Source organism: Cadophora gregata, assembly GCF_030347475.1.
Source record: "Cadophora gregata isolate MNR1 chromosome Unknown scaffold_4, whole genome shotgun sequence".
Taxonomy (NCBI): Eukaryota; Fungi; Ascomycota; class Leotiomycetes; order Helotiales; family Ploettnerulaceae; genus Cadophora; species Cadophora gregata.
This window is the reverse complement of record NW_026695927.1, coordinates 485981-509000: the sequence shown is the minus strand read 5'-3', so window position 1 is coordinate 509000 and position 23020 is coordinate 485981. Positions and strand designations below refer to the sequence as shown.

Genomic DNA, 23020 nt, shown 5'->3' with positions numbered 1-23020 from the left:
GAAGCTTGGAGAGCATGAGGCTTGCACACGAATAATAGCACTCGCTCACTCAGTGCATCATAGACTGTACTTGTCGCTTTTTAGGACTGTATATGCTTCTAGAAAGATTGTCATAAAACAGTGACGGGTTGTGTACTATCTCACATGACACCAATCGAAGTTTTTGGATTTCAGGCGCTGTTTTAAAGCTGTATTGGCCTTCTTACATGATAGTGACTCTACACTGTAGCCTTTGTTCGTTCAAAGGCCATATGATAAAAGGCCCTCTCCAACCCGTGAATACTCTAAACAAGTTTATAATACATTACGTACCTGAAAATCTTACAGGTTCTCCGTATCCTCGTCAAGTATCTCTTCTAATTGCGAAGAAGTAATTCCCAACCTTCTCACTCCCAGAAACCTCCTTCCACCCCAGCCCAGGAACATACACTACCCCCATAACTCTAGGGCTGTTCCAACCTCCAGCCTTCAAGAAATAACCCCTCAACTCCTCTTCATTGATGTACTTGTCCCAATCATGTGTTCCTCTGGGCACGATTCTGGCCAGATCCTCGGCAACGAGCTTCGTCGTAACCCAACTCATCCACGTCCTCGCAATAGTGCTCATGACAATCCATCCTCCCGGTTTGACAAAAGGTGTGCAAAGGTCCAAGAACTCAGCTGGATGAGTAATGTGTTCAATGACCTCAAACACCGACATAACGTCGAATTGCTCCTCAATTGATTGCGGCTTTGGCAGCTCCTCGATTGAATTATTCAGATATGTCAATTTCCCCTTCAACATTGGGTCTTTCCTCGCATGTCCCTTCGCAATAGCCAACACCTCCGGACTGGGATCAATGGCTGTAACACTGCCGGTGCTGCCTAATCTCGCAGCACTCTCTGCGAATATACCTCCTCCACATCCAATGTCTAGATAACGTAGGCCACTAGTCGGTGGTGGGTCAGGCTGCGCGGCGTGGCATCCCCGGATAAAGTCGTGACGGAGAGGATTCATGAGATGGAGTAGCCGTGAGGATCCGTGGGGATCCCACCATGTCGAGGCCAGAGCATTGAAATGTGAGACTTCTTCGGGATTGACTGATGATGATGCGCTCTGAGACGTGCTATGATGTCGGAATTGATTCTGGACGAAGCGTGGTGCGGTTCGGAGGAGGAGAGTAAGGTTCCTGAGTGAGGTATGTTGAAGGGGAGATATAGTCGTCATTGTTGATGTGGTTGTTGAAAGAGGTGAGAGACCAAATTCGTGCAAATGGTACACTTGAATCTTTAGGTATTATATTATCGTTGATCACAACGGCATTGATGAATCGAAGTGCTTGGTCGTGAATGTTTGCGTTGTCGTCAGTTCGTGACGAGATTCAAAATATTTTGGTTGCCGAATGAGGAAACAGCCTCGCAGCCTCGCAATTCTGGCGCTATCAAAACCCCGCTGCTCCATCAACAACCCCTCTATTCTACCACAAACCTACAATATGGAAGACGACGATTTGGCACAGGTATGGTTTTTGTAAAGTTACTAACTGCTCTGCTGATATCTCACTGCAGATCAGAAAGGCGCGCCTTGAGCAACTGAAAGCACAAGGAGGAGGAGGTGGTGGCAGCAGCGGGGGTGGACAAGAGCAGAAGCAGTAAGCTATCCTCGTGTATATTACCTGCCATACAGGAACATGCTAACATGTCTTAAACAGACAGCAAGAATGTAAATACCCTATTCCATGGCAATACTCTTTTAAAGGTCATCCAGAAGTTAACACACCACTCAGCAGAAGCGCGTCAATCCATCCTCTCTCAGATCCTCGAGCCCGAAGCAGCAGACCGACTCGGACGTATCCGACTTGTCAAGGAATCCCGCGCGCAAGATGTTGAGAATAGGTTGATTATGCTAGCAAGGAGCGGCCAACTACGGTCGAAGGTCACAGAGACGCAGTTGAAGGAGCTGCTAGGCGCTGTTGCGGAGACCAAAGAAGAAGAGAAGATTGTGGTCAGTCGGAGAAAGGGTGGATGGGACGACGATGACGATGATTTGTTTGCCGATCTATAAGAGAGAAAGAGAGAAGGGGCAGGAAAGAGCATTCTACGGCTGAAGAGAGTTGTTGTTGCTGGTGGTATCTGGCATTTGGTTGACGAAAAATTGGCCTCTTCACGGACTATCATGGCGTTACCTTCGGCATTTCCTATGTTACTTTGGTCTCATTTTGGTGATGGAATGGGGGTTTATTGACCCCTAGCCGAACAAATTGCTCAGTTAATTCCAAGGCTATCTCCTGACCTTTCTTTTGCCTCCTTCTCAGCCTTCTTCCTCAATCTCTCAGCCTTGCGAATAGCCCTCAGGTCAATAGGTTTCTCAATACCCAACTCGGCTCTCAATTCACCAACATCCCTTTCCAGCTGCTCTTCCCAGTATACATTGATGACCTCTTTCGATCCTACCCCATTCTTTACTGCCCACGGCAGATAGATCTTCCAGAACCTCTCTTTCTCCTGCGGCTTTAGCCGTACATATGCAAACAGACTTAGTCCTGTCATAGGCAGTAGAGTATTGGCAAACTCAAATGCTTTGACAGCTATCTCTCCCTCGATTATAATCGGTAATCCAGTCAGCGCGTGGTATAAATCGTGGCATTCCCTGTAGCGCTGCATCACGTATGCGCACTCCTCGTCGTCGATGTACTGAACAGCGCTTCGTGTGTCTGGGGTCACGCCCTCTAAGTCCAACCAATCTGCGTATGCCCTCCCGACGGTATTCTCTGGCAGGGTCCTCAAGTATTCCATTTTCATGGATCTAGAGGTTATTCTAGGTCGATCTTTCAGGATTCGTCGGCCGGTAGGAGACGCAAGCATGACATCTCGAAGACGGTAGATGAAGTACGGCGTCGCGGTAGCTTCACCAAGAGCTGCTATCAAATCTTCTCGAATTAGCACAGCTATGAGCTGAGAGCAGTTGCTGAAGCATACCTCCGCGGAAGGGGTTATAAAGCGATCCAAATGCAGATCCTATGGCTAGACCTGCTTTCTCAATTCTCGTAAGAGGAATATGGCCAGGATAATTTGGTGGCGGGCGATTGAGAACACTGAATTGCCTCGAATTGAGAAATATTGCGCATGTTGCAAGGAGCTCCCTGGGAAGGCCAGGCTTCAAGGCGTTCTGCCGTAGAAACAAAGCCATTGTTGACTTGAAGTTGTGAAGTGGAAGCCAAGTTGTTGGTGATCAGTCGATTCCGGGAGCTACAGCTTCGGCTTTCGGATGGTGAAGCGGCCGCACCATTTTCAGACAACAATCTTTTCTTCTCAACATGACTCATTTTTGACACGAACTGAGCATTCGCAATGGAAGGTCCATGATCCTTTTGACTTGCCAAAAATGGAAATCCACGAAGCCTTCACAGAGTGGGCGTTAGACAAGGGCATCAAAATCAATGGCATTGCTGCACATACATTTGAAGGAAGAGGCGTGGGCATTATTGCTGAGAAGAGGCATGCGGTATGTACGACGCGCTGAACCGTTGTCTTTCGGCCTGAGTTTGCCATTGAGCATTGCTTTTGTACTTTTCACCTTCCTTGCTCTTGCAGTATTGACCTGTTGCCTTTTGGGCCTTGTCTGTTTTCTGTACTTCATACACCAGTACCGCACTCTGTTGGTTGATTTTCAGAATGTTTGGATGATTGTCTCAGTCCGCCTGAGAATCCCAGTGAAGTTGATGGCGACCTGTAAAAGCGTTTCTAATTAGTTTCTTTCCTGCCTATGCCCTACAAATTCAATTGGGTGCAAGCATTTGCTATCGATAATTCCAGACTGTATTCCTCGTTCTGGCGCTTTCTATAATTATGGCCTCCATTGGTATCTGTCCAGTTCAATCACTGCAGAATCCCTTCTAATTTTGCATACTCAACGACGATTGGAGCAGAAGCATTCACTTCTTTCCCCGATTTTGGTGACCGGAGTTGAGCCCAGCCAAAAGTCACCTACTACAGGCCCCAATTGCTGTTAAATCTTCCTGTTGCTTTCCATTCTCGCTAAGCTCCGAAGCTGATGTTTTTGCCAGGCGAACGAAGTCCTCCTGAACGTTCCTCTCTCGGCCTTACGCACAGCCAATACAGTGCCAAAGGACATTCTCCGAGCACTGCCAAAGACTACAGTTCATAATCTTCTAGCCGCTGATCTGACCCTCGATTCCTCAGCGCTTCGTGCTCCGTGGCACGCTGTTCTACCTACTCAAGACACCTTTGAAAATTCCATGCCTCTCCTCTGGCCGACATCTCTGCAAGAGTTACTCCCTCCCCAAGCAGCTAAGTTGCTGTCAAATCAACAATCAAAACTTAAGCAAGACTGGGCCTTGACTTCTGCTGCTTTCCCCACTATCACCTACGAGACCTATCTTCACTCATGGCTTGTCATTAATACACGAACATTCTACTTCGTCTCACCAGCTCCAAAAGTTAAATCTAAACCAGTACCAACACCCAAGAATCGCGATGACTGTTTGGCCCTCAATCCATTTGCCGACTATTTCAACCACACTTCGTCGCCGTCCGCCTGCGAGGTTGGCTTCTCAGTAGATGGTTACACTGTTACCTCTTCCGTACCAATCAAGAAAGGTGAGGAGATATACATCAGCTATGGACACCACAGCAACGACTTTCTGCTCACCGAATACGGCTTCATCCTTGCTGGAGATGCAAATAAGTGGGACGAGGTGGATCTTGACGCATATGTGCTAGGACTATTGAATGCGGACAAGAAAGAAATCTTAAAGGAAGAAGGCTTCTTGGGTAACTATGTGTTGGATCAGGAAACAGTGTGCTATCGGACGCAGGTTGCTCTCAGACTTGCTTGTTTGCCAATCGGCAAGTGGAGAAGTTTTGTCAGTGGGCTGGATGATGGAGAGAAGGATCAAAGCAAAGTGGACCAGGTGTTGCTCAAGCTTTTGCAAAAACACCAGAATGATGTGCTGGAGAAAATGAGATCGGTGAGGAAACTCGATGAAGGCAAGCCCGATCAGCGAGATACTCTGGAGAAGCGATGGCAGCAGATCGGTGCGCTTTTGCAGAGAGCGATAGATAGAATACAAAGCTGATCCATCGATCCTGCCCAGAAGCCAAATAAGGGCACTGACGTATAGCATAAATGAATCATACTCTTGCATCATTGAATGCCGTGATTTGCATGCCAAGAGCGAATCGCAACGATTAAATTTGAAAAGCGTCAATGATCCAATTTTAACTTCGCATAGCTGGTGATCTCTTCCGGAAATTAGCCACATATTTAACTTAAATCAAGTTCCAAATGCAGATCTTGAACCCTAATGTGAACTCTCTTCTCCCATGCCCGTGTCCTGAACGTATTTTCAAACCTTCGAAATGGAATACCGTCTGGGGTCTAAACTATATTTACAACATCAATGCAGCTAATCATACACCCCTCTCTATTTTGACAGCCTCATCCGTTGAGATACCTGCCAATCTGTGAAAACCTCGAATTTGATAGCAGCCAACGCTCCCACAAATAAATACGTAGAACGTCCAGCATCCTTAGACTCCTCTAGTTCTGTGCCCAATACATCCCTCCCTCCTTGGGGCCCGTCTAGTATCTCATTGGGCCAGAAATTGTAATGCCAGTCTTGTCCATCGTCTGAATACTTTGCAGCTTGACAGTATCGTCGTCTCCAAGTGTAGCGAATCTCGAGTAGTGGTCGAATCCCTTAACACCATACTTCGCCATCAGTGGGCCAAGCTCCAGGAGCCCTGCCACAATGAGACCGATACTGACTTCAACCGCAGACCAAGTGAAGACAGGAGCAGCGTCGACTGGATGTCCTGTTAGTTACTGATGTGGAAGCGGATAGGGAAGTCTTACACAGTTGGTCTTTTGACTTCTGGAGTTTGAAGAGCGCGAATAAGCGGATGATGTTTGCGATAGTCGCCCTGAAAAGTAGATTAGCAAACAATTCTTCCTCGGGAACATGTCCAACCGCTACATACAAGATACCCAAACTGAAAATCCCATAGATGTACTTCTTCAAGGTCTTGTTGATATTCTTGCCCTTCATCATGATAAATGGACTGGTCATCAACAGGATGTCCAATGTGAAAGTGACGAAGCACAGCGCAAGACCCATATACAATTGTCCAGTGAAAGGCAAGCATTTCCCCTTGACCGTAGGATCGAACAGTCGCCATGCGTAGCTGACTGGCGTGCATTGAAAGATGACGTAAAAGGAGAAGACGGCGGAGATGATAACGTCCATGGCGATCGAGCCCCAAAACATCCAGATCAAGACACGGTTCTTGGTCCATTGCATCATTGTGATAGCAATACTGCCCTTCATAACACTTGTAAGGCACACATAGATGATTTCGAGGAACCAAATATACTAGGCATTATCGTCAGTATCGCTGACAAGCTTGTTGCGATATCCTCTGAGCTTACTTTCAAAACATTCGAGATTTGGGGAATGCTGGCCTGGGCTGTATGACCACCAATACCATTCAGTGCTCCGAGGACAAGAAGGGCTCCCAAACTCAGATACGCGAGCTATAACTCTGTCAGATTGATAGGTAGAACACGGGCGTCGGTGGAAAGTCCTACAAATGCAACCAAAATTCCCACATCGTTCCAGTTGAACTTCTTTGTGACAACCAATTGTGTATACACTCGCGTTCCGATCGAAATGAAACTCAGCAATGCAAATGCTGCCGACACCACAACAGCGATCGTTCCTTGAGTGTGAAGCGGCATAGTAACCAGTACTACCAAAGAAACGCGAAATAAAATAGGTAAAGAAATTCAGTATCAATCACCACTGGGAGTGAGAGCAAATGTTTGTAAACTAGTTTTACGGATTGAGCGAAGATTATGTGTGTGGGGGATGGTAGATCAATATCCTCAAGATAGTGTCGATTGCCATGCTTCTCAGCACAGATCATTTTGAGTGACAGGAATGCGCTCAGTGAAGCGCAGCACCCCCCAGCTTGTGTCGGTTCTCGACTCGGAAGTGCAATGCGATTGGACGTCATAAATATTGCAGAGTTTGACTTGTGTTTCTCGCAACGCAATAGGAATAATACTAGTTTTACGACGTGTTTCATCAGACCCCTGTTCCAACTTTGTTTTGATCGCTTCGCTAAGGTCTTGGCAAAGAACATTTCGAAGAATCGAGAGCCACGAACCCTCGCTGGTAACGTTTATCTTTTGGAGAGATGCCGAGGCTCACTCGGTAGATGAAATGACAATGTGCCTTGATGATATCTCGTGCTACCCTACCACCCCTCGAGTTCGAATCGGCACAAGTCGTTGCGAGTCAGGCCTCGACATTTGACATCTCGCTGCAGTACCCAAAGAAAAATCGTAACTCGCTCTAATCAAATATCGTCCTGTATCAAAGTTTCGAGCGTCTGGGATGTTCGGACAATCTCAAGATGGCATATGTTGCTTTCATGAGAGATACACTGCTCGCAACCCTCGCGCCGAAGCCGAGTTGACAATGTGCCTTCAGCCAACCCACCTCTTCCAATATCGCGGCTACCGGGAAAGCTATGAAAGGTTATCACCTCTACGAGGTTTGCGACACTAAGTTTTGGATATCATGTTGCATTCCACTGGACAGTCAGTGTTAACCGAGGTCTGTAGGTGAGCTTATCATATGCCAGATGGAAGTGAGTCTTCGACGGTGCTCGACAGGTCTCAATTTTAAGACTGACATAGCAGTAGATAATAAATTCCGTATGCCTATCTGCTAGTTACATATACAATAATCGTCAAAGAAGCCTCGGTGTTATTTGCCTGATGTCTCGAGGACTCTTCCATTCTTTCCTCGCAAAGACACCTCGCAAGTAATGTATGAGGACAGCACCGCCAGGATGAAATCTTTTCCCAGTTTAAAGTAAGGGTTACGAATATTTCGCCAGGCCATTGTTTCTCAGTCTACTCCCTCATTGCTAAAGCAACGCCTTGAACGCCTTTCTTCCGTCCCACAGTATTTTATTTGACTCCCAAACTCCATGCGAGGCCGCTAAGTAAACTCAACTCGAACACCCGATTGCGAACAAGTGCTGACTTATCTCGCCTCAAAAATTTCTTCTGTTGATCCTCTAGAAAAATCTCCTGTCCATGTGTGGTTGACTGATGCGACACTGACACTCCTCACCTGCTCTGTACCATCTGTCGGTGACAGCTTGTTCCGCTCCGATACATCAAAAGATCTCCGTATGTATATGTCGGTGGCAAATTTCGACTCGACTGAGCGGTTCCTCGCTATCTTGGACATGTTATTTGTGAGCTCTGTATCGGATATGTTTCTAGTGGGGTTGGTGAAATGAGCAAAGAACGACGGCAGGACGCGAACTGCAAGCGGTCGGAGCGATGAAAGCGAGGCGCATATTATAGCAGTTCCGACTTCGATGACGCTCCAGTTGAGGGACCTCACTGTTTGATCTGCATGCTTGGTCAGTATTTAATCCCGGTGGGAAATCTGGAATACCTACACGAAATATCGTAGCCGGTCAAACTCTTCAGTTGAGTAATCCTGATGATACTTGCAATACAAGCACTATAAAAAATCAGGAAAGGAATGAGCCATGGTATCATTCGGAGGCTTACAATGTTCCCAGGCAGAAGAGTAGGCAGACCACGACCCGCTGTGCCTTCGGCATTCTCAATGCCCATATTGTTGGCAGAGGCAAAAAGCACAACAACAGATCTGTCGCAATGTTGAAACCAGCAGCAACGTAGAAGTACTTCACAATGTCGATACATTTGCTTTTGATGGAGTAATCCCAAGCTCCTTGAATCGGTGTGCATGTGAAAATGATTAAAAAAATTGAGCAAATCCAAAAGGAAGTAACGATCACACCTGCTGCGTAGACTATGTAGTGAAGTCTGCCTTTGGGAAATATTCTGATATAGGTAGCCATGATGGAGTATTTCGTGAATGTTATGGCCGTAGCATATGCTAGATAGCAGCCATACAATGACTTCGTGATTTGTCCAACGCTATGTGGTAACTTGGTGAGATCCGAGTTGAGATTCCACAAATGCTTTCCAAGTCCGTACTGTCTTCCCAAGAGGCATGACGCTGATAATAGTAAAGCAAATGTAACAGCTGCTACCATAATTACTAGACATTCGTCAGTCATCGAGCACTTGGAGCAGTCGATTCTGTGAACTCACAGTCATCTAAACCAGCAGATCGAAGCATACGAAACCGGACCACAAACCTGAGGCCTGTGGTGAGAACTATCGCAGCTACGAAGATAACATTAATCTTGAGTATAGAAGGCTGTAATGTGGAAAAATCTGTTTTGCTCCCAATAAGATATGGCAGCAGAGCCGGAGGAATTCCGAAAGAACTCATGATCAAATCTGCAGAAGTTTTGGCAAGAAACAGGTGCCGAAAAGAGGGATCGAAGAGAATAGGATGTTAAAGAGGGATTCATCTCGGATAAAATAATGAAGATGTGCCGCCTCCAGCTATATCATATCGATGGCGTACGCCTCTATGCCGGCCATACGATACGAATATTGAGGGAGCTAAACAAGGTCAAATGGAAGGACGGCCAGTCGGCCTAGACGGCTCAGCAAGGCTCCGATTTTGATGCATTAGCTTTTGTTAGTGACAGTTTAAGTCCAGCTGTGATGTGCGCTGATATGTGACATGGACCAGATGCTCACCGGCAGATACCGTGCACTTTCCCCTGAGCAGATCAAGGAGCATGCTGCATTGTTGGTGCAGTGGCCTGGAAGCGTTTGCTTGCCGTTCCATTGAAACGCAACAATGTCCCGCCGTCACCTCAAAACGCCGTGACGAGGGATGTTTTCGTCACTGGTCCCAACGAAGGACACGGGATGCACAGGCCTGTCATTGTGACCAATACCCCGCTCGTTCAGATAAACATGGCAGAGAAAAAGCCTTGTGGATGTGTATCATTAATGTCATTGTGACATCTAGACCTGTCTCATTTGTTGTCATATAAATTGTTAGGTTTTACTCCCTACTCCCACGCGTCGTGCCAGGCAGCCAGGCTTCCATTCGTTTCCTACTGCAAATCATTAATAACCAGGAACCAGCTATCGGAATAGGGGATACCGATACCAAAGCATTATCGTGTTCGTCCCGCGTCGAATTACGACCAATCCCAGGTCTGACTTCCCCTGCTCGCCTTATCTCCACACTTTCTCACCCGCTGTCAAACCAGGAATGTCCCTCCAAGATCTGGATAGTCATTCAAGATGTGGTTCGTGCTGAATCGAGGAGAAACAAAGTGACAGGCTGGGTACGGCACGAGGTTGAGTTTGCCAAGATTAAAAGCAGCCACATTTGACGACTGTGGAAAGGCCAAGGTCTAGCTCGGAGGCGAGAGTGCTGAGATGTCACCGAGACCTCTTCATCCAAACCATACTAAGTGAGAGACACTTCTAGTTGAATTCAAGATTTACTACGATCAAATGGTAATAGATTCATAATCATACTTAGCAGAAAGTTAGATATATAGCCTCTGTCACACTAAATCCGCATGCCACCCAATCGCAGAGAGAAGTGCCGAAATTACCGACGACTCTCACTTCGAGAAGCTGACGAGCTACTCAGAGCGGAGGCTGGAAGTGAAGAGCTTAGAAGCATAATCAAAAGATAGCTTTGCGTGGTGCTTGTGGACATCGATCGTTTCTACATAATCGAGTCCAGATATTCACTATGTCACGGCAAATCCCGTCCTTCCCCTGCCTTAAGCGAGACCCACCGCTTCAAACTCCACGCCCAACATAAACAAATGGCGAAAGTCCTTCTCAAGCTCACAAAACTACATCGGAATGATCCATCATCGGAATAATTGAAAGATGTGCGATAATGTCCACAAGTAGACTATGGATAAGTGATGCCTGTCCACTCATCCCCTTCCAGCTACCCAGCTGCGCCTGGCCCCATCCATCATATCCACGAGGAAAGCTTCCTTCATCATCTCACCGTAACTTCCACGTGCCGCAAGCGAGGCTGACAATATTTCCAAGATGTGTTGCCTCGTTTCTTCCTTCATGAGTAGCATAATCTCCACCACATCAACGGCCTCCCACCACCAAATGATCCGATGATCACCAGGACCACGACAGATGATCATATCAGAAGCGTTGTTGTCCATCTCATGCTGAGGCACACCCATGCGTGCCAAACAGTCCATAATGATGAACAGTACGGTGAGACCTTTGGGTTTCGTCTTGCCTCTAGTTCCAATGAGGTTATTTAGTCGGCGCAGAAATGGAATACTCTTTGCCATGTCGTCGCGGAGGTCGTACAGTATGCGATTAAGAACCCAGATAATTGCTAGATAGCTTCGATAATGTGTTTTGATTTGATCATGGAAGTTTGCCTGTGCGAATGTACTCAAGGAAGATTCTGGGCCGAAAACTTGCTGGAGAAGCTGGTCGTATGTTCTGGAAAGATTCTGATCTTGGTGATGTTCCGAATCCTCTCGGCGTAGCTCACTTCGGTAAGACTTTTGTCGACAAAATGAGGACATGGACCTTGCGAAAGAAGATGTAGCAGTCTCCAAGGAATCCAGGTCAGGAAAAGCAGCAATTCCACTTCCAAGCCAAATGAACGTCGAAACAATAGTGATAGGCATGCGTTTCCAGCGATCTCCCCGGTCAACTATTAATTGCTTAACAATCCCAAGATGTCTCTGTGCATCAGCAGGTGAGCAGCCAATTCTGTGCTCAGCAACAGCGATCGTTGTAATCCGCGTGATTGCCGCATCAGAATAGCGAGTTTCGGGATTGCTCAGCTCTTCTCGAATGGAGCGATAGATTGACGCTCTGCGAGACAAGACTGACATTGATTCTTCTGCAGCTTTGCTACCCAAGATGTCGACCTCTGCAGAAAGGATCACGCCTTGAAGCCAGTCGTTGCATCGCTGAACGAAAACGAGAGTTCGGTCTCGTACTGGACAGAATAGAGATGACTCGTGAGTTCCATAAACCCGAGCAGGGGTGACGATTAGGTCTATCGATACGTGAGCTTCGTTGTATAGTGAGAGTTTAAGCGATGCTTACAATAGTGTAGTAGATTCCGCTCATGAGGGGTGGTTTTTGCAGCTAGTGATATGAAAGGATCCAGTTGTTCGACGAATATCGAATCACAGGCGGGATTACCTGGTATTACTGCGGCCGAGACAGAAACCTGCGGTTTAGGGCGTTGTTTGCGTGCTTTATTGATTGCTTTGATTTGCTCAGCTGGTGGCGATGATTTGCAACAAGCGAGTCGCTTATGGGTTGACCTCTTCGAATAATTCGCAGCAAGTTGTCGTCTCTGACTCCAAGTGACTACTTGTGCATGGGAATTTGCTATAGTAATGTGATCCTTCGATGCGATATTTGAAGCATTCTTGTTGACCCAGGCGAACTGGCATACATCGGCCATAGTCAAAATCGGGAAAAGAGAAATATTCAGCAACGTTCAACATTTGACAGATGGTTTGGAGGCAAATAATAGAGTATTCGCAATCATGAAATAGCAAATCAACGTAGGTTAATTCTCCATCGACCTTCCATTTACGGAGGGAATGTTGGTATGCAAGACAGCTTAGTAACAGCGGAAGAGGCGTCAGCCTGAATCCCAAGCGGTGTACGGAGACCCAACTCCCAGTTAAGTGGATGTTATCCCCACACGAGCCAATGTCGTTTGGTGATTGACCAATCGTCAGGTCATTTGGGCTTGAGAGCAGCCAGTGCGATTGGAAGACTGCCAACAGGGAGCGTCGATAAGGTTCATATTCAAGCTTGGATCGGAGGCTCCATGTTGTGCTGACGCCAAAGACGGGGTGCCGCAAGAGTTCCTGCACAGCTGCTTGCCCCAGCCTCACGGAACCGCCCCACTGTAAGGATTATAATTGGAGAATGGGACAGATCAATAGCAGATCTTGAAGTATCAGATAGGTAAACCACTTGCTATCATCGGCATTTTCTCTTGTAACATGCCAAGCATTTGTCTATTTGGAGAAAGAGTGGTTTTGAAGGCATAGCATTGAGCTCCCAGAACGATACTCAAGCAGCAAGAACCAGCGCTCTGTCTTCCTCTAGCATCGAAGAAGCTTGTTCAGAGATCGTGTCTTCGTTTCATAGCCCCTGTAATCTATGTGATTTGATAGATTGCCGAGCTGGTTGATCGGCTGAGCCTGCACACTGGGTCACAAGTTAGAGATTATTCGAAAGGAAGGCGATGAATCAGAATAATGTGATTACTCAGAATCTCTTCGTATATTAAGGAAGGTAAATGGAGGAAACAGAGTGTGTAAAGTGTCCAAATGTCGGACATTAGCGTGGTTGCTGGTCTTATTGTTAGTATTTGTCATGTTTCTGCAGCCAGTCAGCCATGTAGCAGCAGTCGACTTAGTGCCGTGCCACTTCAACAACGATCAACCTGTGCTACTAGTACTTCAAGTATCATAAGAAACCAGAGTTGTATTTGCAAGTGATTCATTGTGTTGCAAAGCACTTAAAGGTAGTTCTGGTCTGGGGGGAGGTTTATACAAGAGTATATAGTGTGTGACAATCGTGGTAAGCATAATGTAAATATGACAGTGACTCAACGCTTGATCCTTGTCTTTGCAAGGGACAAATGGCACGATACCTCCATCCAGAGTAAAAAGCAGCAGTTGACAAGACACTTACCCTGTGCTTAAGGATCTGATAAAATAGTAGCAATGCATATATCCAGAGATACCGAACACCAGATCATGTCTCCCTAACCCAAACGCCATAACCATCCATCTATCCAGCCATACATGCATCGTTCATTCCTCCTCGCTCTCATCACTCTCATCGGCATCGGCCCGCAGAGCTTGTTCTAGATCCTGTTCCAATTCAGCCGCAAGATCCATCTCCATATCCTCATCACTTATGCCGCCATTGTTATTGCTTGCAGGACTTGGTAATTTGAGGTGATCAACGTCTTGATTCCTCTCTTCCTCCTCGTCAATCTCCTCTCCTTCCGCATCCTCATCTTCGTCGCTTGGCTCACTGACAGCTCGGTCAAAAATCGGAGTGGACTTGTATTCATAGTTGGATGGCGCTTCTGGGTATTCAACTGTGAGAACATCGTCGGAGTCTTCCTCCTCTGGTGTAGGTTCGCGGATAACTGGAGCTGGCTTTGGTTTCTTTGGTTTCTCGATTTTCCGGCGGGGTGGTGCGGCCTTCGTTGGATCCATCTTCTTTGATCCTTTCGACACTTTTCTTTGTGGAGCTGAGGTTTGGGATTTGGAAGTAGATAGCTGGGGATATTGCGTTCGTAACTTGGAGGCATCTTGGATCCAGGGAGCGCTTGTGAGGTTCATGTCAAAAGTAGAATCGACCTGATGTAAAACGAAATGTTTCTTTTCGGGGTTGAATATGAGGACATATTGATCGCTGCTTGTATTGCGCACGCCTTGATAGGAATAATTGTCGGAGTCGTCTTTTAAAGAAAGGTCGTAGTCTGTACCATCGGAATCTGAAGGCTGGAGGTGAAGAGAAGTCTCTGAAGAGTCCGAAGATGGGTCTGGCTTGTGGTTATCTATTTAAACATCGTCAGTCCTGATCGTAGTGTTAGATAGTTATAGTACATCTGATCCCTGTGTACGTCTCTGCTTTGCCAGTTGCCCTGCCCAGGAGTGCGTCGCTGAGGACGATGGGATATTTGCCTGGCTGGTCCATATCTATTGAACCACCCGCCATGACTACTAGAGGTGGTTCTTCGACAGAGTACTAATCAGCAGAATATTCTGCGTGCTGAATGTAGTGCAGATGGTATTGAAAGTACGAGGAAGTGAGAGTGACGTTGAGGTAAAGTGAAGCAGACGATCAGCACTACCCGGGGGCTAGACCCCGCGCCCGGAAGCTACTGGGATCAGGCGATTCAGGGGACTGCTTTGCTTCCGTTAATGGGCCGAGCCCTGACTTCTCGAGAACATGCATTACTCACACCTGCTGGAAGGGATCTACCCTTGATGGCGGTTGATTCATATAGGAATAGATTGCTTTCAAGAGCTTTGTTCTGGACAATGACAATGACAAACATCAAACAATTCATTCATATGGTATATATATCCGAGCCGTTGATAACTCCAGTATTTCCAGCACCAGCCCATCCAGACAAACGGAATAAGTACTAGTATATTTTCAACCCATCTTAACATCAGGAACTCCACCATATCCATTCACACCGCTGTTCGTTGGTGGCAATTCCGAGGAAGGCTTCTCCATAGGTGACAGAGGATTTTCTCGCTCCCCATCTTCTCTTCGAGACCGTCTTAAACGTTCACACCATTCTTCAGCGCTGACAATCGTGCCATCTAACACACCAGATACTTGCGCCATCATATCTAGACCTTCTTTCGCCAACACCAAAACGCGATTTGCGCCTTCAGTAACCTCCATATCACCATTCTCGCCACTCCGGCCACCTTCTGTTGGCCGTGAGCTGGCCAGTCTAAAGCGCTGGGGCAGCGAAGTGAGGTGTCTTCGAACAAGAACCCTGGCATTCTCAGGAAGAGCACCACCAGCATATTTAGACACTATGTCTACAACCTCCTTGAGCGTCTTCAAGACATCTTTTTTAAGCTCAGCAATCTTTGCATTGAGTGCTGAGCGTTCTGCATCGCTACGAACAATGAGCTGGCCGGGGTGCTCCGAACTCTCTATGGCCCCTGAGGCATTCACCCTGTTTCCATTGTCATATTCTTCCAAGGCACTCTTCAGTGCCAGAATGACTTTGCCGATATGTTCATTTGCCCAACGCAGCCAACCAAGACAATACTTCAGGCTGCGGAGGGACTCTTCGCTCATAGCGACACTAAGACCACTCGTTGATAGAACTAATCGCGACTGCCATGAACTTCCCGGTGACCTGGGCTCATCTTGTGACTGTGTAGGTATCAAAGCATTTGCTTGATAGCTGGGGCTGCGATACTCGTCGTAAGCTGGTAAGCTCTCCACTGTCGATCCTTGACTGGGCCTTCGTTGTCGATGCTGTAATTCCTGTCTGGTAGCAGGATATGATTCGTGCTGGCCGTCGATATCCATATCCACATCCTCTGTGCCAACTTTCCTCCTCTTGTTGGACACTTGCGAATCTTGTTCCCCATCAGGTTGGTGGTGACTTGGTTTTCGTCCACCGAGAAACCAACGCACCCCTCCTTCAACACCAGTTATGCGCCCAACTGAACCCACAGTATTGACGACCGGCGTAAACCTTCTTTCAACATATTCAGCACTAGACTTGAATCGCGGACTGTAGTTTTTGGACGCAGAGTAAGCGGATAAAGAACCGCCAATTGCTGTACCGATTATTGGATGCGAAGTGGTGAGGAGAGAAAGGAGGGGCTCTGGCTGGGCTCCTCTAGGTTGATGACTGTGAGGTGAAGAAGGTGGTAAGGATCGGCCATTTTGCTGAGGCGAGCCTACGAAGTCTACAAGCAGTCAGTTGCGATAAGTGCGCCGTCTCTGATCCTCGAGAGTTACGCACCTGCTCTGAGATCTCCCAGCGCTTCAGCCGCAAGTCGCACATCCGGGTCGTCTATCGACAATACACTTCCACCCCGTCGACCCCTACTATCCGTACCATCAAGATCCATCGTCTTTGGAGAATCCATTCCCATGGAGCTCTGCGTCTTGGGGGACAGGGCCGAGGGCCCGGGTTGGTAATATGCTGTCAACGGATTCGACGACGGCCAGATAAACTGGTGCTCCTCTGCTCGAAATCGTGGCTCTGCTGGTTGTGGCGGTAGGGGTGGTAATACACGCTCATGGTGGATAGGTGGTGGATCTGCTGTGGGAACAGATGGAAAATTCAGAGACTGGGGATCGTGGGATTGTGTATATGAAGGAGGTTGCTCCCGTTGCATGTGATCCTCCATCGTCGTTCACAGCCGCCAACGGCACGTCGAGGAAAGTGCGCTCTGAATGTTGAATAGAGACTTGGAATGCTCAGAGATAGTCCGTACTGAATGTCGTACCATCAACTCTCGGTTCCCATTCGTGAGATAGGAGGTGTACTCGGCGCAGACTCGGGTCGCTGTTCGGTCGTAGCGGTCAACGGCCAGTCCATATGTCCTCGATGTGTTCAGCTCTGTTGATGAAAGATGCGCTTATTCGCAGCAACAACGTGTACATGGAGAGATGGGCGATATGCGTTTGGAAGTGTCACCGTCACCATCTGCCTCGGGAGAGTTGAGTAAAAGACGGAATTGCCTTCGTCGCATTGTCACATGCGAGATGGGCATGGGACGGAGCAGCACTCCCGTGGACTGTGCTGCGCTGCGGTGCGCTGCAATTCCAGGTTCTGAAGATCACATGCCCGTTTATGCCAAGCTTCATGGATGTTCGTTAAAGCTTAGTCATTCTCTCGCGTATGTTATGGTCTGTGCATACCTTATGGATCAGACAAAGCCGAGAAAGGGCAGCTAGGGCAGCAAAGCAAAGGTGGGGAAGAGGGGCAGAGCAGGAGTTCAAGGTTCCAAGAAGGTTCATTGGATTATTGCCGTACTGATACCGGCCAGCATTGTGACACTTTGCTAAGAAAGCACGCAATACGTGATCGGCGCCATTTCATCTTCGTCCTTGTTGATACAAAGGTAGGTTATGCGCACATATTTCTCTCTTTCTGAATTGTCTCTTCCGTTATCTTCTTGCATCGCTCCAGAATTCTTCGTTGATTGTGCTCTGCTCTACCTTCAAAGACCATCATGGCTCCCTCACTTCTTGAAACCCAGCCAACGGCACCCCACCAATTATCAAACACGTCCCAGAAGTCTGTGGACAGAAAGATCTTCCCAGACGGTATCAAGACATCTGGTCAACATCCACCCTTGCTTGACCAAATCAAGCCATACTCCAGTTTCCCCAAGGAGATTACAGGTGAGACAGTCTGGAAGGCAGAAGACTACAAGGACAATCCAGAAAGATGGGTGCATGTGTTCAACGACGAGGAAATTGCCGAACTGGGTGCTGCTGCGGATAAGTTTCTGGCTGATAAGACTCCATTGACTGGTATTTCGAAGGTTTGCAGACCCAATGGCTCTTTTGGTTCAGTACTAATGCACACTGTAGGAGAACTTCATCATCCCCAAACTTTCAGTCTTGTTGAACTCTATTCGAACCGAGATCTTAAACGGCAAAGGATTTATTCTGTTCAAGGGCTTCCCAGTAGAGAAATGGGGCAACCACAAGTCTGCGGTCGCATACATGGGTCTGGGCACAATCTTGGGTTATTTTGTCAGTCAGAATGGTCGAGGTCACGTCCTCGGTCATGTCAAAGATGTCGGCGATGATCCAACCCAAACTCACAAAGTCCGAATTTACAGGACGAATGCTCGGTACGCATGGCTCTGACACATGAAAGGAGCTTCACTGACATCTACACAGCCAATTCTTCCACGCCGACGACTCAGATATCGTAGGCCTTCTCTGTATAGCTCGCGCTCTCGAGGGCGGTGAATCCGACATCGTATCCTCTCACCACGTCTGGAACACCCTACAGAAAGAACGCCCTGACGTCGCGGAGACGCTCACAAAACCCATCTGGTATTTCGACCGTAAAGGGGAAACCAGCGTCGGCGAAGAGCCCTACATCAAGACCTCTGTCTTCTACCTCGAGCGCGGCGAGAACGGCCGAGTATACAGCAAATGGGATCCCTACTACGTGAAGAGTCTCAGCCGGTTCATGGACGCGGGCATCATTCCTCCCTTGTCACCAGAGCAATTAGAGGCTGCTAAGGTGCTGGAGGAGACGTGCCATCGCCTTAGACTACATATGATTCTCGAGGTTGGGGATATCCAGTTCTTGAGCAACGAGCATGTTCTACATGCGAGAACAGAGTATAAAGATCATGCGCCACCTACGCCAAGGAGACATCTGATGAGGTTGTGGCTTGCGACTCCTGAGTCGGAAGGAGGATGGAAGTTGCCATTTCATGACTCGGCGGAGAAGAAGAGGGGTGGTATTCAGGTTAATGATACGCCTCCTGTTTGTCCGCTAGATGCTGAATAGATGGATGGGTAATATTATGTACATATCTAGAAATTTTCACGATATTATTGACTTATCGCTTGACTTATCGCTTAACTTGTCACTGTCCCCCCCTTCTCCTCTCGCTTAAGATACGTGCATCAAAAACATAGACCACGAGTGGCTACAACAATGAGCTATATGAAGGTATCAATAGTATATACACCAAGTATTCTCAAGTGCAAAGCCAAAAGGTAAATGATAGGGCTGGACTGGGGCTGCCGAGGTTAGCAGACGATCGTCAAACAACCTTGAAAGTAAGTCACCTCGAACCCAAGGTCACGTACAAACGATGTCAATAACCAAAGCACGTATCCTACCGCTAAATTATCCAGCCCCGACATGTGACTATCAGATACTATTATTATTATTATCATTAGCTGAACATAGCCAAAACTTGGTTGGAGAAGTAAAGGTTTTCTAGGGGAAGCAGTGATATCCTTACCAGCGTTGAGACAGCCCGCTCTTTGTGGGTATAACTGAAGGATCCAGCCTTGTATAAGCTCAAAGGCTTTGATGAAAGTTATCAAAGCGGTAGACATTGGTATCGTGTCGAATCATAGGTTGTGCTTTGCCAGATACCTCAGAAATTGTTGTTCCTGATTGATGGATGGGGGTTCTCATCCAAACTTACATAGGAGAGAAGATAAATGCACAATCCCATCACTATGCTCCTTTTTGCAAAATCATTTCACTGAAATTTGTTGCATTGGTCTCCATACTCGTGGGTATTCACTCAACTAACCCAAACGCCTCGCTAATGCTCAAATGAAAACACAGCCAGAATTACATCTTGCTGCCCTCAGAAACAGACCTTCTGGCCTGCCATTTCCTCTTCACCATCCTTACCCACCTCCTCCGTCTCCAGTCGCCTCTCCTACCCCTCCCTTCAATCTCAGCGTCACTGCCCTCCTCCCAACTCGGAAGCATTTTCTTCTTGCCCTTCGTCGGCGTAGCCAGATGCTCACCATCACTATTACCGGCCCCATACACCAACCCAAGATCGGCATCATCATACTCATAACGAATATCGTACACCCATCTCTCGCCCTCGGTCTCAACTTCCACGCCGGTGATGATTCGCTCCTCGACCCATTCTCGTGACCAAAGATCAAGAGCCCATTTCTTCTCGCTCCATTCCCAGCCATGTGGAGGTTGTACGTCCTCAAAGAAACGAGTTCCTTTAGGTCGCTCCGAGCGGATCCGTGCCTCGCTTAACGGGTCATATGGGCTCGATGTAAACAGCCAGCTCTCCCATTCACCAGCTGAAGAAAGTCTCTGCAGTTCAAATATCTCGACTTCCCTAGTTTCTGGTGCAGAGTCCAGGATGATATCTTTCGCGATCCAAGCATCAAGGTACGATTTTACCTCTTTCTCTCGTGGTGCCACATGTGTTCTGTGCGTTGCGATCAGCTGTTGCTGGATTGTTGGATGGCTGGATGCAGTGATTATCCAACCGATCGAGAGAAATATGATTCGCCAGGGTAGGAGATGTGAGGCGATGAACATGATGAGTGCGGTAGAAAATGCGAATAGGAACAGGGTCGAGGATAGAGGTTCGTTTGAGAAGTTGGTAGGAGGCGTCAAAAGACTTATGACTTTATCGTGGACACGGCTGAAGTCCTCCATACAATTCTGTAAATCTCGCATGTTCCGGAAGAAGTCTTTAGACAGCTCTTTGACAGGTTTCACAGTTGGTGCTGGCGCTAACGGAGGCCCTGCTGCATTGTATCCAAATGGTGCGGTATGTGAGGAGTAACTGGTAATCGTGGGTGGTGGAGCAGGATGTCTTGCTATGAAAGCGGGTATGAGTAGTGCAAGAAGAATAACTGCGAATGGCAGGACGGTCAAAAGGTAAGGATCCAGGCAAATGAAGGTGTATATTGCAAGGAAGGAAAGTGTGTGCGTGGGGGTGTTCCATGACAAAAGTCGTATAACTTTCGCTTGGAATACAAACACTACGCCGATTCGAGCGTTGAATCGACGGAAATTCGCAGACATTGTAGGTAGAGAGAAGGAGGGCCGAGTTGTGAAGTCTTGTGCGGGGGACGCTTCGGCTCGAGAGGAGGATAGGTCTTCGATTGGTATTACTTGTTGTAACAACCTACGCAATGTTAGTGACTGAGCTCGGGTAACAAGATGAATAGAAATTACTTCTCCAATAGTCGATCTTGGATGCTTGTTCCTGTCTCCGAGGCCTTCTGCTGCACCTTTTTTATATTCTCCTTGACATCCTTTCCTCGTTTTCTGAATCGATCTCTCTTACGATCGACATCCGATACATCCTCAACTTCATCTGATAGATCTTCTGCGGCGTCGAAGGATATTACAGGTATAGGATCATCCCGATTGACAAACGCATCCACAGTGAATTCCTCCATTGTGGCGTCGAGGTCCAATGCGAAAGTCGACGGAGGGCCGGGAGGGTCTATTGTTTGCCGTGTCGTTCCATCTACTATAGCCAAAGCATAGCAGGCTGTTGAACGTGCCCGAGATGAAGCTTTTGAGAGGTTTGGACGTGTGTTCAGTCAGTGGTGTGTTTTAGGACCCCACGGCTCTGTCGTAGCTGACGAGGCTGGCATCTGGTCTCGATTTGGCGCGATGACATGTGCTTGTTCAAGGGTGTCGGGCAAGGACTTGGCAGGGCTACCAATGACAGCAGCCGAGAAGTCACAGCCTCGGCAACTTTAAGGACGTCCGGAGACGACGAGGCTTCGTTGTAAAAAAACAACCGGCTTTACCCAGCAGCCTTTTTGTTTCTCTCCCTCCTCTCTCTGCTCCTCCTTTTTCTGTGCACTCTTCCCTCTGTCCTCACCATGGCACCCTCTGTGTCGTCCACTGGCACGCAAATCAACCAAAAGATTGAAGCTCTTCCCCAAGCCATCTCAGACAAGCTTCCCCATGTCCCCGAATCAAAAGAGGAACTCAAAGAGACAGTAAAAGAAGCCGAAAAGAAGTCGCTCGCGGGTCTGAGAAGCTTGGCTGCTGGTGGGTTTGGAGGTGTATGCGCAGTGATCGTAGGACATCCCTTTGATCTGGTGAAGGTACGGCTGCAGACCGCAGAACGAGGCGTATATTCCAGCGCTTTGGATGTGGTAAGAAAGAGTGTTGCGAGAGATGGACTACGGAGGGGCTTATACGCCGGTGTGAGCGCACCCCTAGTGGGCGTGACACCTATGTGTTAGTTGTCTAAATATTGTATTTCTCTTAGAGCAAGAATGCTAATGCGTTCGTAGTTGCGGTTTCATTCTGGGGTTATGATGTAGGAAAGAGTCTGGTACGCAAGTACTCGACAGTTACAGACAACCAATTCTCTGTCGGACAAGTCGCAGCTGCTGGTTTCTTCTCCGCGATTCCTATGACACTCATTACCGCTCCGTTCGAGCGTGTAAAGGTCCTGCTACAGATCCAAGGCCAGAAGCAGCTTGCGCCGGGCGAAAAGCCGAAATACAGTGGTGGTGTTGACGTCGTGCGGCAGCTATATAAGGAGGGCGGTGTGCGCTCTGTTTTCCGTGGCTCATTTGCAACACTTGCCCGAGACGGACCTGGATCGGCGGCATATTTCGCGACATATGAAATCATTAAGCGGAAACTCACACCAGTCGACCCAGCGACGGGCAAGCCTGGAGCTCTCAGTCTGCCCGCTGTTACCTGCGCCGGTGCCGCTGCTGGTGTGGCTATGTGGATTCCTGTCTTCCCAGTCGATACTGTGAAGAGTAGATTGCAGACGATGGAGGGGAAGCCGACTGTTGGGGGTGTGATTTCGGGGCTGTATAAGAATGGAGGATTCAAAGCTTTCTTCCCTGGATTTGGACCCGCTCTAGCGAGAGCTGTACCGGCCAATGCAGCAACATTCTTGGGTGTAGAATTGGCACACCAATTTATGAATAAGACTTTTGGATGAAGGATCAGTAAGTCGAGCATGAAAAGCGAAAGGACAAAGAAGTAGACATGTAATTGTATTCTGGGCGCACAGCGTTGATGGACCA

The 23020-nt window shown here is 47.8% G+C and overlaps 12 protein-coding genes across 12 annotated transcripts; 4 read left to right on the top strand and 8 right to left on the bottom strand.

Moving 5' to 3' along the window:
- Positions 1–98: 98 nt before the first annotated feature.
- COQ3 (Hexaprenyldihydroxybenzoate methyltransferase, mitochondrial) lies at positions 99–1412 on the bottom strand. The gene has a single exon (XM_058503484.1). The coding sequence runs from the start codon at positions 1205–1207 to the stop codon at positions 344–346; it is 864 nt and encodes a 287-aa protein (XP_058360196.1). The 5' UTR covers positions 1208–1412; the 3' UTR covers positions 99–343.
- A 63-nt stretch (positions 1413–1475) lies between these two features.
- Positions 1476–2044, top strand: ONS95_009919 (uncharacterized protein; the record flags this gene model as incomplete). Its single annotated transcript, XM_058503483.1, has 4 exons — positions 1476–1499; positions 1549–1631; positions 1692–1702; positions 1767–2044. The coding sequence occupies 4 exons, from the start codon at positions 1476–1478 to the stop codon at positions 2042–2044; spliced, it is 396 nt and encodes a 131-aa protein (XP_058360195.1).
- A 200-nt stretch (positions 2045–2244) lies between these two features.
- COQ4 (Ubiquinone biosynthesis protein) lies at positions 2245–3230 on the bottom strand (the record flags this gene model as incomplete). Its single annotated transcript, XM_058503482.1, has 2 exons — positions 2959–3230; positions 2245–2909 (listed from the first exon to the last, which is right to left on the bottom strand). Exons 1-2 carry the CDS (start codon positions 3167–3169, stop codon positions 2245–2247), a joined length of 876 nt encoding a protein of 291 aa, XP_058360194.1. The 5' UTR covers positions 3170–3230.
- A 134-nt stretch (positions 3231–3364) lies between these two features.
- Positions 3365–5078, top strand: ONS95_009917 (uncharacterized protein; the record flags this gene model as incomplete). Its single annotated transcript, XM_058503481.1, has 2 exons — positions 3365–3484; positions 4047–5078. The coding sequence occupies 2 exons, from the start codon at positions 3365–3367 to the stop codon at positions 5076–5078; spliced, it is 1152 nt and encodes a 383-aa protein (XP_058360193.1).
- A 146-nt stretch (positions 5079–5224) lies between these two features.
- On the bottom strand, positions 5225–6861 carry ONS95_009916 (uncharacterized protein). The gene is made up of 5 exons (XM_058503480.1): positions 6590–6861; positions 6431–6535; positions 5983–6374; positions 5858–5925; positions 5225–5808 (listed from the first exon to the last, which is right to left on the bottom strand). Exons 1-5 carry the CDS (start codon positions 6737–6739, stop codon positions 5585–5587), a joined length of 939 nt encoding a protein of 312 aa, XP_058360192.1. The 5' UTR covers positions 6740–6861; the 3' UTR covers positions 5225–5584.
- A 1196-nt stretch (positions 6862–8057) lies between these two features.
- Positions 8058–9353, bottom strand: ONS95_009915 (uncharacterized protein; the record flags this gene model as incomplete). Its single annotated transcript, XM_058503479.1, has 4 exons — positions 8058–8434; positions 8485–8549; positions 8600–9116; positions 9170–9353. 4 exons carry the CDS (start codon positions 9351–9353, stop codon positions 8058–8060), a joined length of 1143 nt encoding a protein of 380 aa, XP_058360191.1.
- Positions 9354–10884: 1531 nt separating this feature from the next.
- ONS95_009914 (uncharacterized protein) lies at positions 10885–12410 on the bottom strand (the record flags this gene model as incomplete). The annotated part of the gene is made up of 2 exons (XM_058503478.1): positions 10885–11993; positions 12044–12410. The coding sequence occupies 2 exons, from the start codon at positions 12408–12410 to the stop codon at positions 10885–10887; spliced, it is 1476 nt and encodes a 491-aa protein (XP_058360190.1).
- Positions 12411–13782: 1372 nt separating this feature from the next.
- Positions 13783–14701, bottom strand: ONS95_009913 (uncharacterized protein; the record flags this gene model as incomplete). Its single annotated transcript, XM_058503477.1, has 2 exons — positions 13783–14540; positions 14590–14701. 2 exons carry the CDS (start codon positions 14699–14701, stop codon positions 13783–13785), a joined length of 870 nt encoding a protein of 289 aa, XP_058360189.1.
- Positions 14702–14955: 254 nt separating this feature from the next.
- Positions 14956–17369, bottom strand: ONS95_009912 (uncharacterized protein). The gene is made up of 2 exons (XM_058503476.1): positions 16491–17369; positions 14956–16434 (listed from the first exon to the last, which is right to left on the bottom strand). The coding sequence occupies exons 1-2, from the start codon at positions 16879–16881 to the stop codon at positions 15146–15148; spliced, it is 1680 nt and encodes a 559-aa protein (XP_058360188.1). The 5' UTR covers positions 16882–17369; the 3' UTR covers positions 14956–15145.
- Positions 17370–17456: 87 nt separating this feature from the next.
- Positions 17457–19038, top strand: ONS95_009911 (uncharacterized protein). Its single transcript, XM_058503475.1, has 4 exons — positions 17457–17598; positions 17704–18024; positions 18074–18339; positions 18389–19038. Exons 2-4 carry the CDS (start codon positions 17710–17712, stop codon positions 19011–19013), a joined length of 1206 nt encoding a protein of 401 aa, XP_058360187.1. The 5' UTR covers positions 17457–17598; positions 17704–17709; the 3' UTR covers positions 19014–19038.
- A 686-nt stretch (positions 19039–19724) lies between these two features.
- On the bottom strand, positions 19725–21760 carry ONS95_009910 (uncharacterized protein). The gene has a single exon (XM_058503474.1). The coding sequence runs from the start codon at positions 21030–21032 to the stop codon at positions 19818–19820; it is 1215 nt and encodes a 404-aa protein (XP_058360186.1). The 5' UTR covers positions 21033–21760; the 3' UTR covers positions 19725–19817.
- Positions 21761–21847: 87 nt separating this feature from the next.
- On the top strand, positions 21848–22935 carry CRC1 (carnitine transporter; the record flags this gene model as incomplete). Its single annotated transcript, XM_058503473.1, has 2 exons — positions 21848–22211; positions 22268–22935. The coding sequence occupies 2 exons, from the start codon at positions 21848–21850 to the stop codon at positions 22933–22935; spliced, it is 1032 nt and encodes a 343-aa protein (XP_058360185.1).
- Between the last annotated feature and the right edge of the window lie 85 nt (positions 22936–23020).

Coding starts and splice junctions, on each gene's coding strand:
- COQ3 (XM_058503484.1), bottom strand. CDS start 1,207: ATGACGACTATATCTCCCCTTCAACATACCTCACTCAGGAACCTTACT.
- ONS95_009916 (XM_058503480.1), bottom strand. CDS start 6,739: ATGCCGCTTCACACTCAAGGAACGATCGCTGTTGTGGTGTCGGCAGCA. Junction 6,536..6,589: donor TGGGAATTTTGGTTGCATTT/GTAGGACTTTCC, acceptor ACAGAGTTATAG/CTCGCGTATCTGAGTTTGGG. Junction 5,809..5,857: donor GAAGTCAAAAGACCAACTGT/GTAAGACTTCCC, acceptor CAGGACATCCAG/TCGACGCTGCTCCTGTCTTC.
- ONS95_009911 (XM_058503475.1), top strand. CDS start 17,710: ATGGCTCCCTCACTTCTTGAAACCCAGCCAACGGCACCCCACCAATTA. Junction 18,025..18,073: donor CATTGACTGGTATTTCGAAG/GTTTGCAGACCC, acceptor TGCACACTGTAG/GAGAACTTCATCATCCCCAA. Junction 18,340..18,388: donor ATTTACAGGACGAATGCTCG/GTACGCATGGCT, acceptor ACATCTACACAG/CCAATTCTTCCACGCCGACG.
- ONS95_009910 (XM_058503474.1), bottom strand. CDS start 21,032: ATGTCTGCGAATTTCCGTCGATTCAACGCTCGAATCGGCGTAGTGTTT.
- ONS95_009912 (XM_058503476.1), bottom strand. CDS start 16,881: ATGGAGGATCACATGCAACGGGAGCAACCTCCTTCATATACACAATCC. Junction 16,435..16,490: donor GCTGGGAGATCTCAGAGCAG/GTGCGTAACTCT, acceptor GACTGCTTGTAG/ACTTCGTAGGCTCGCCTCAG.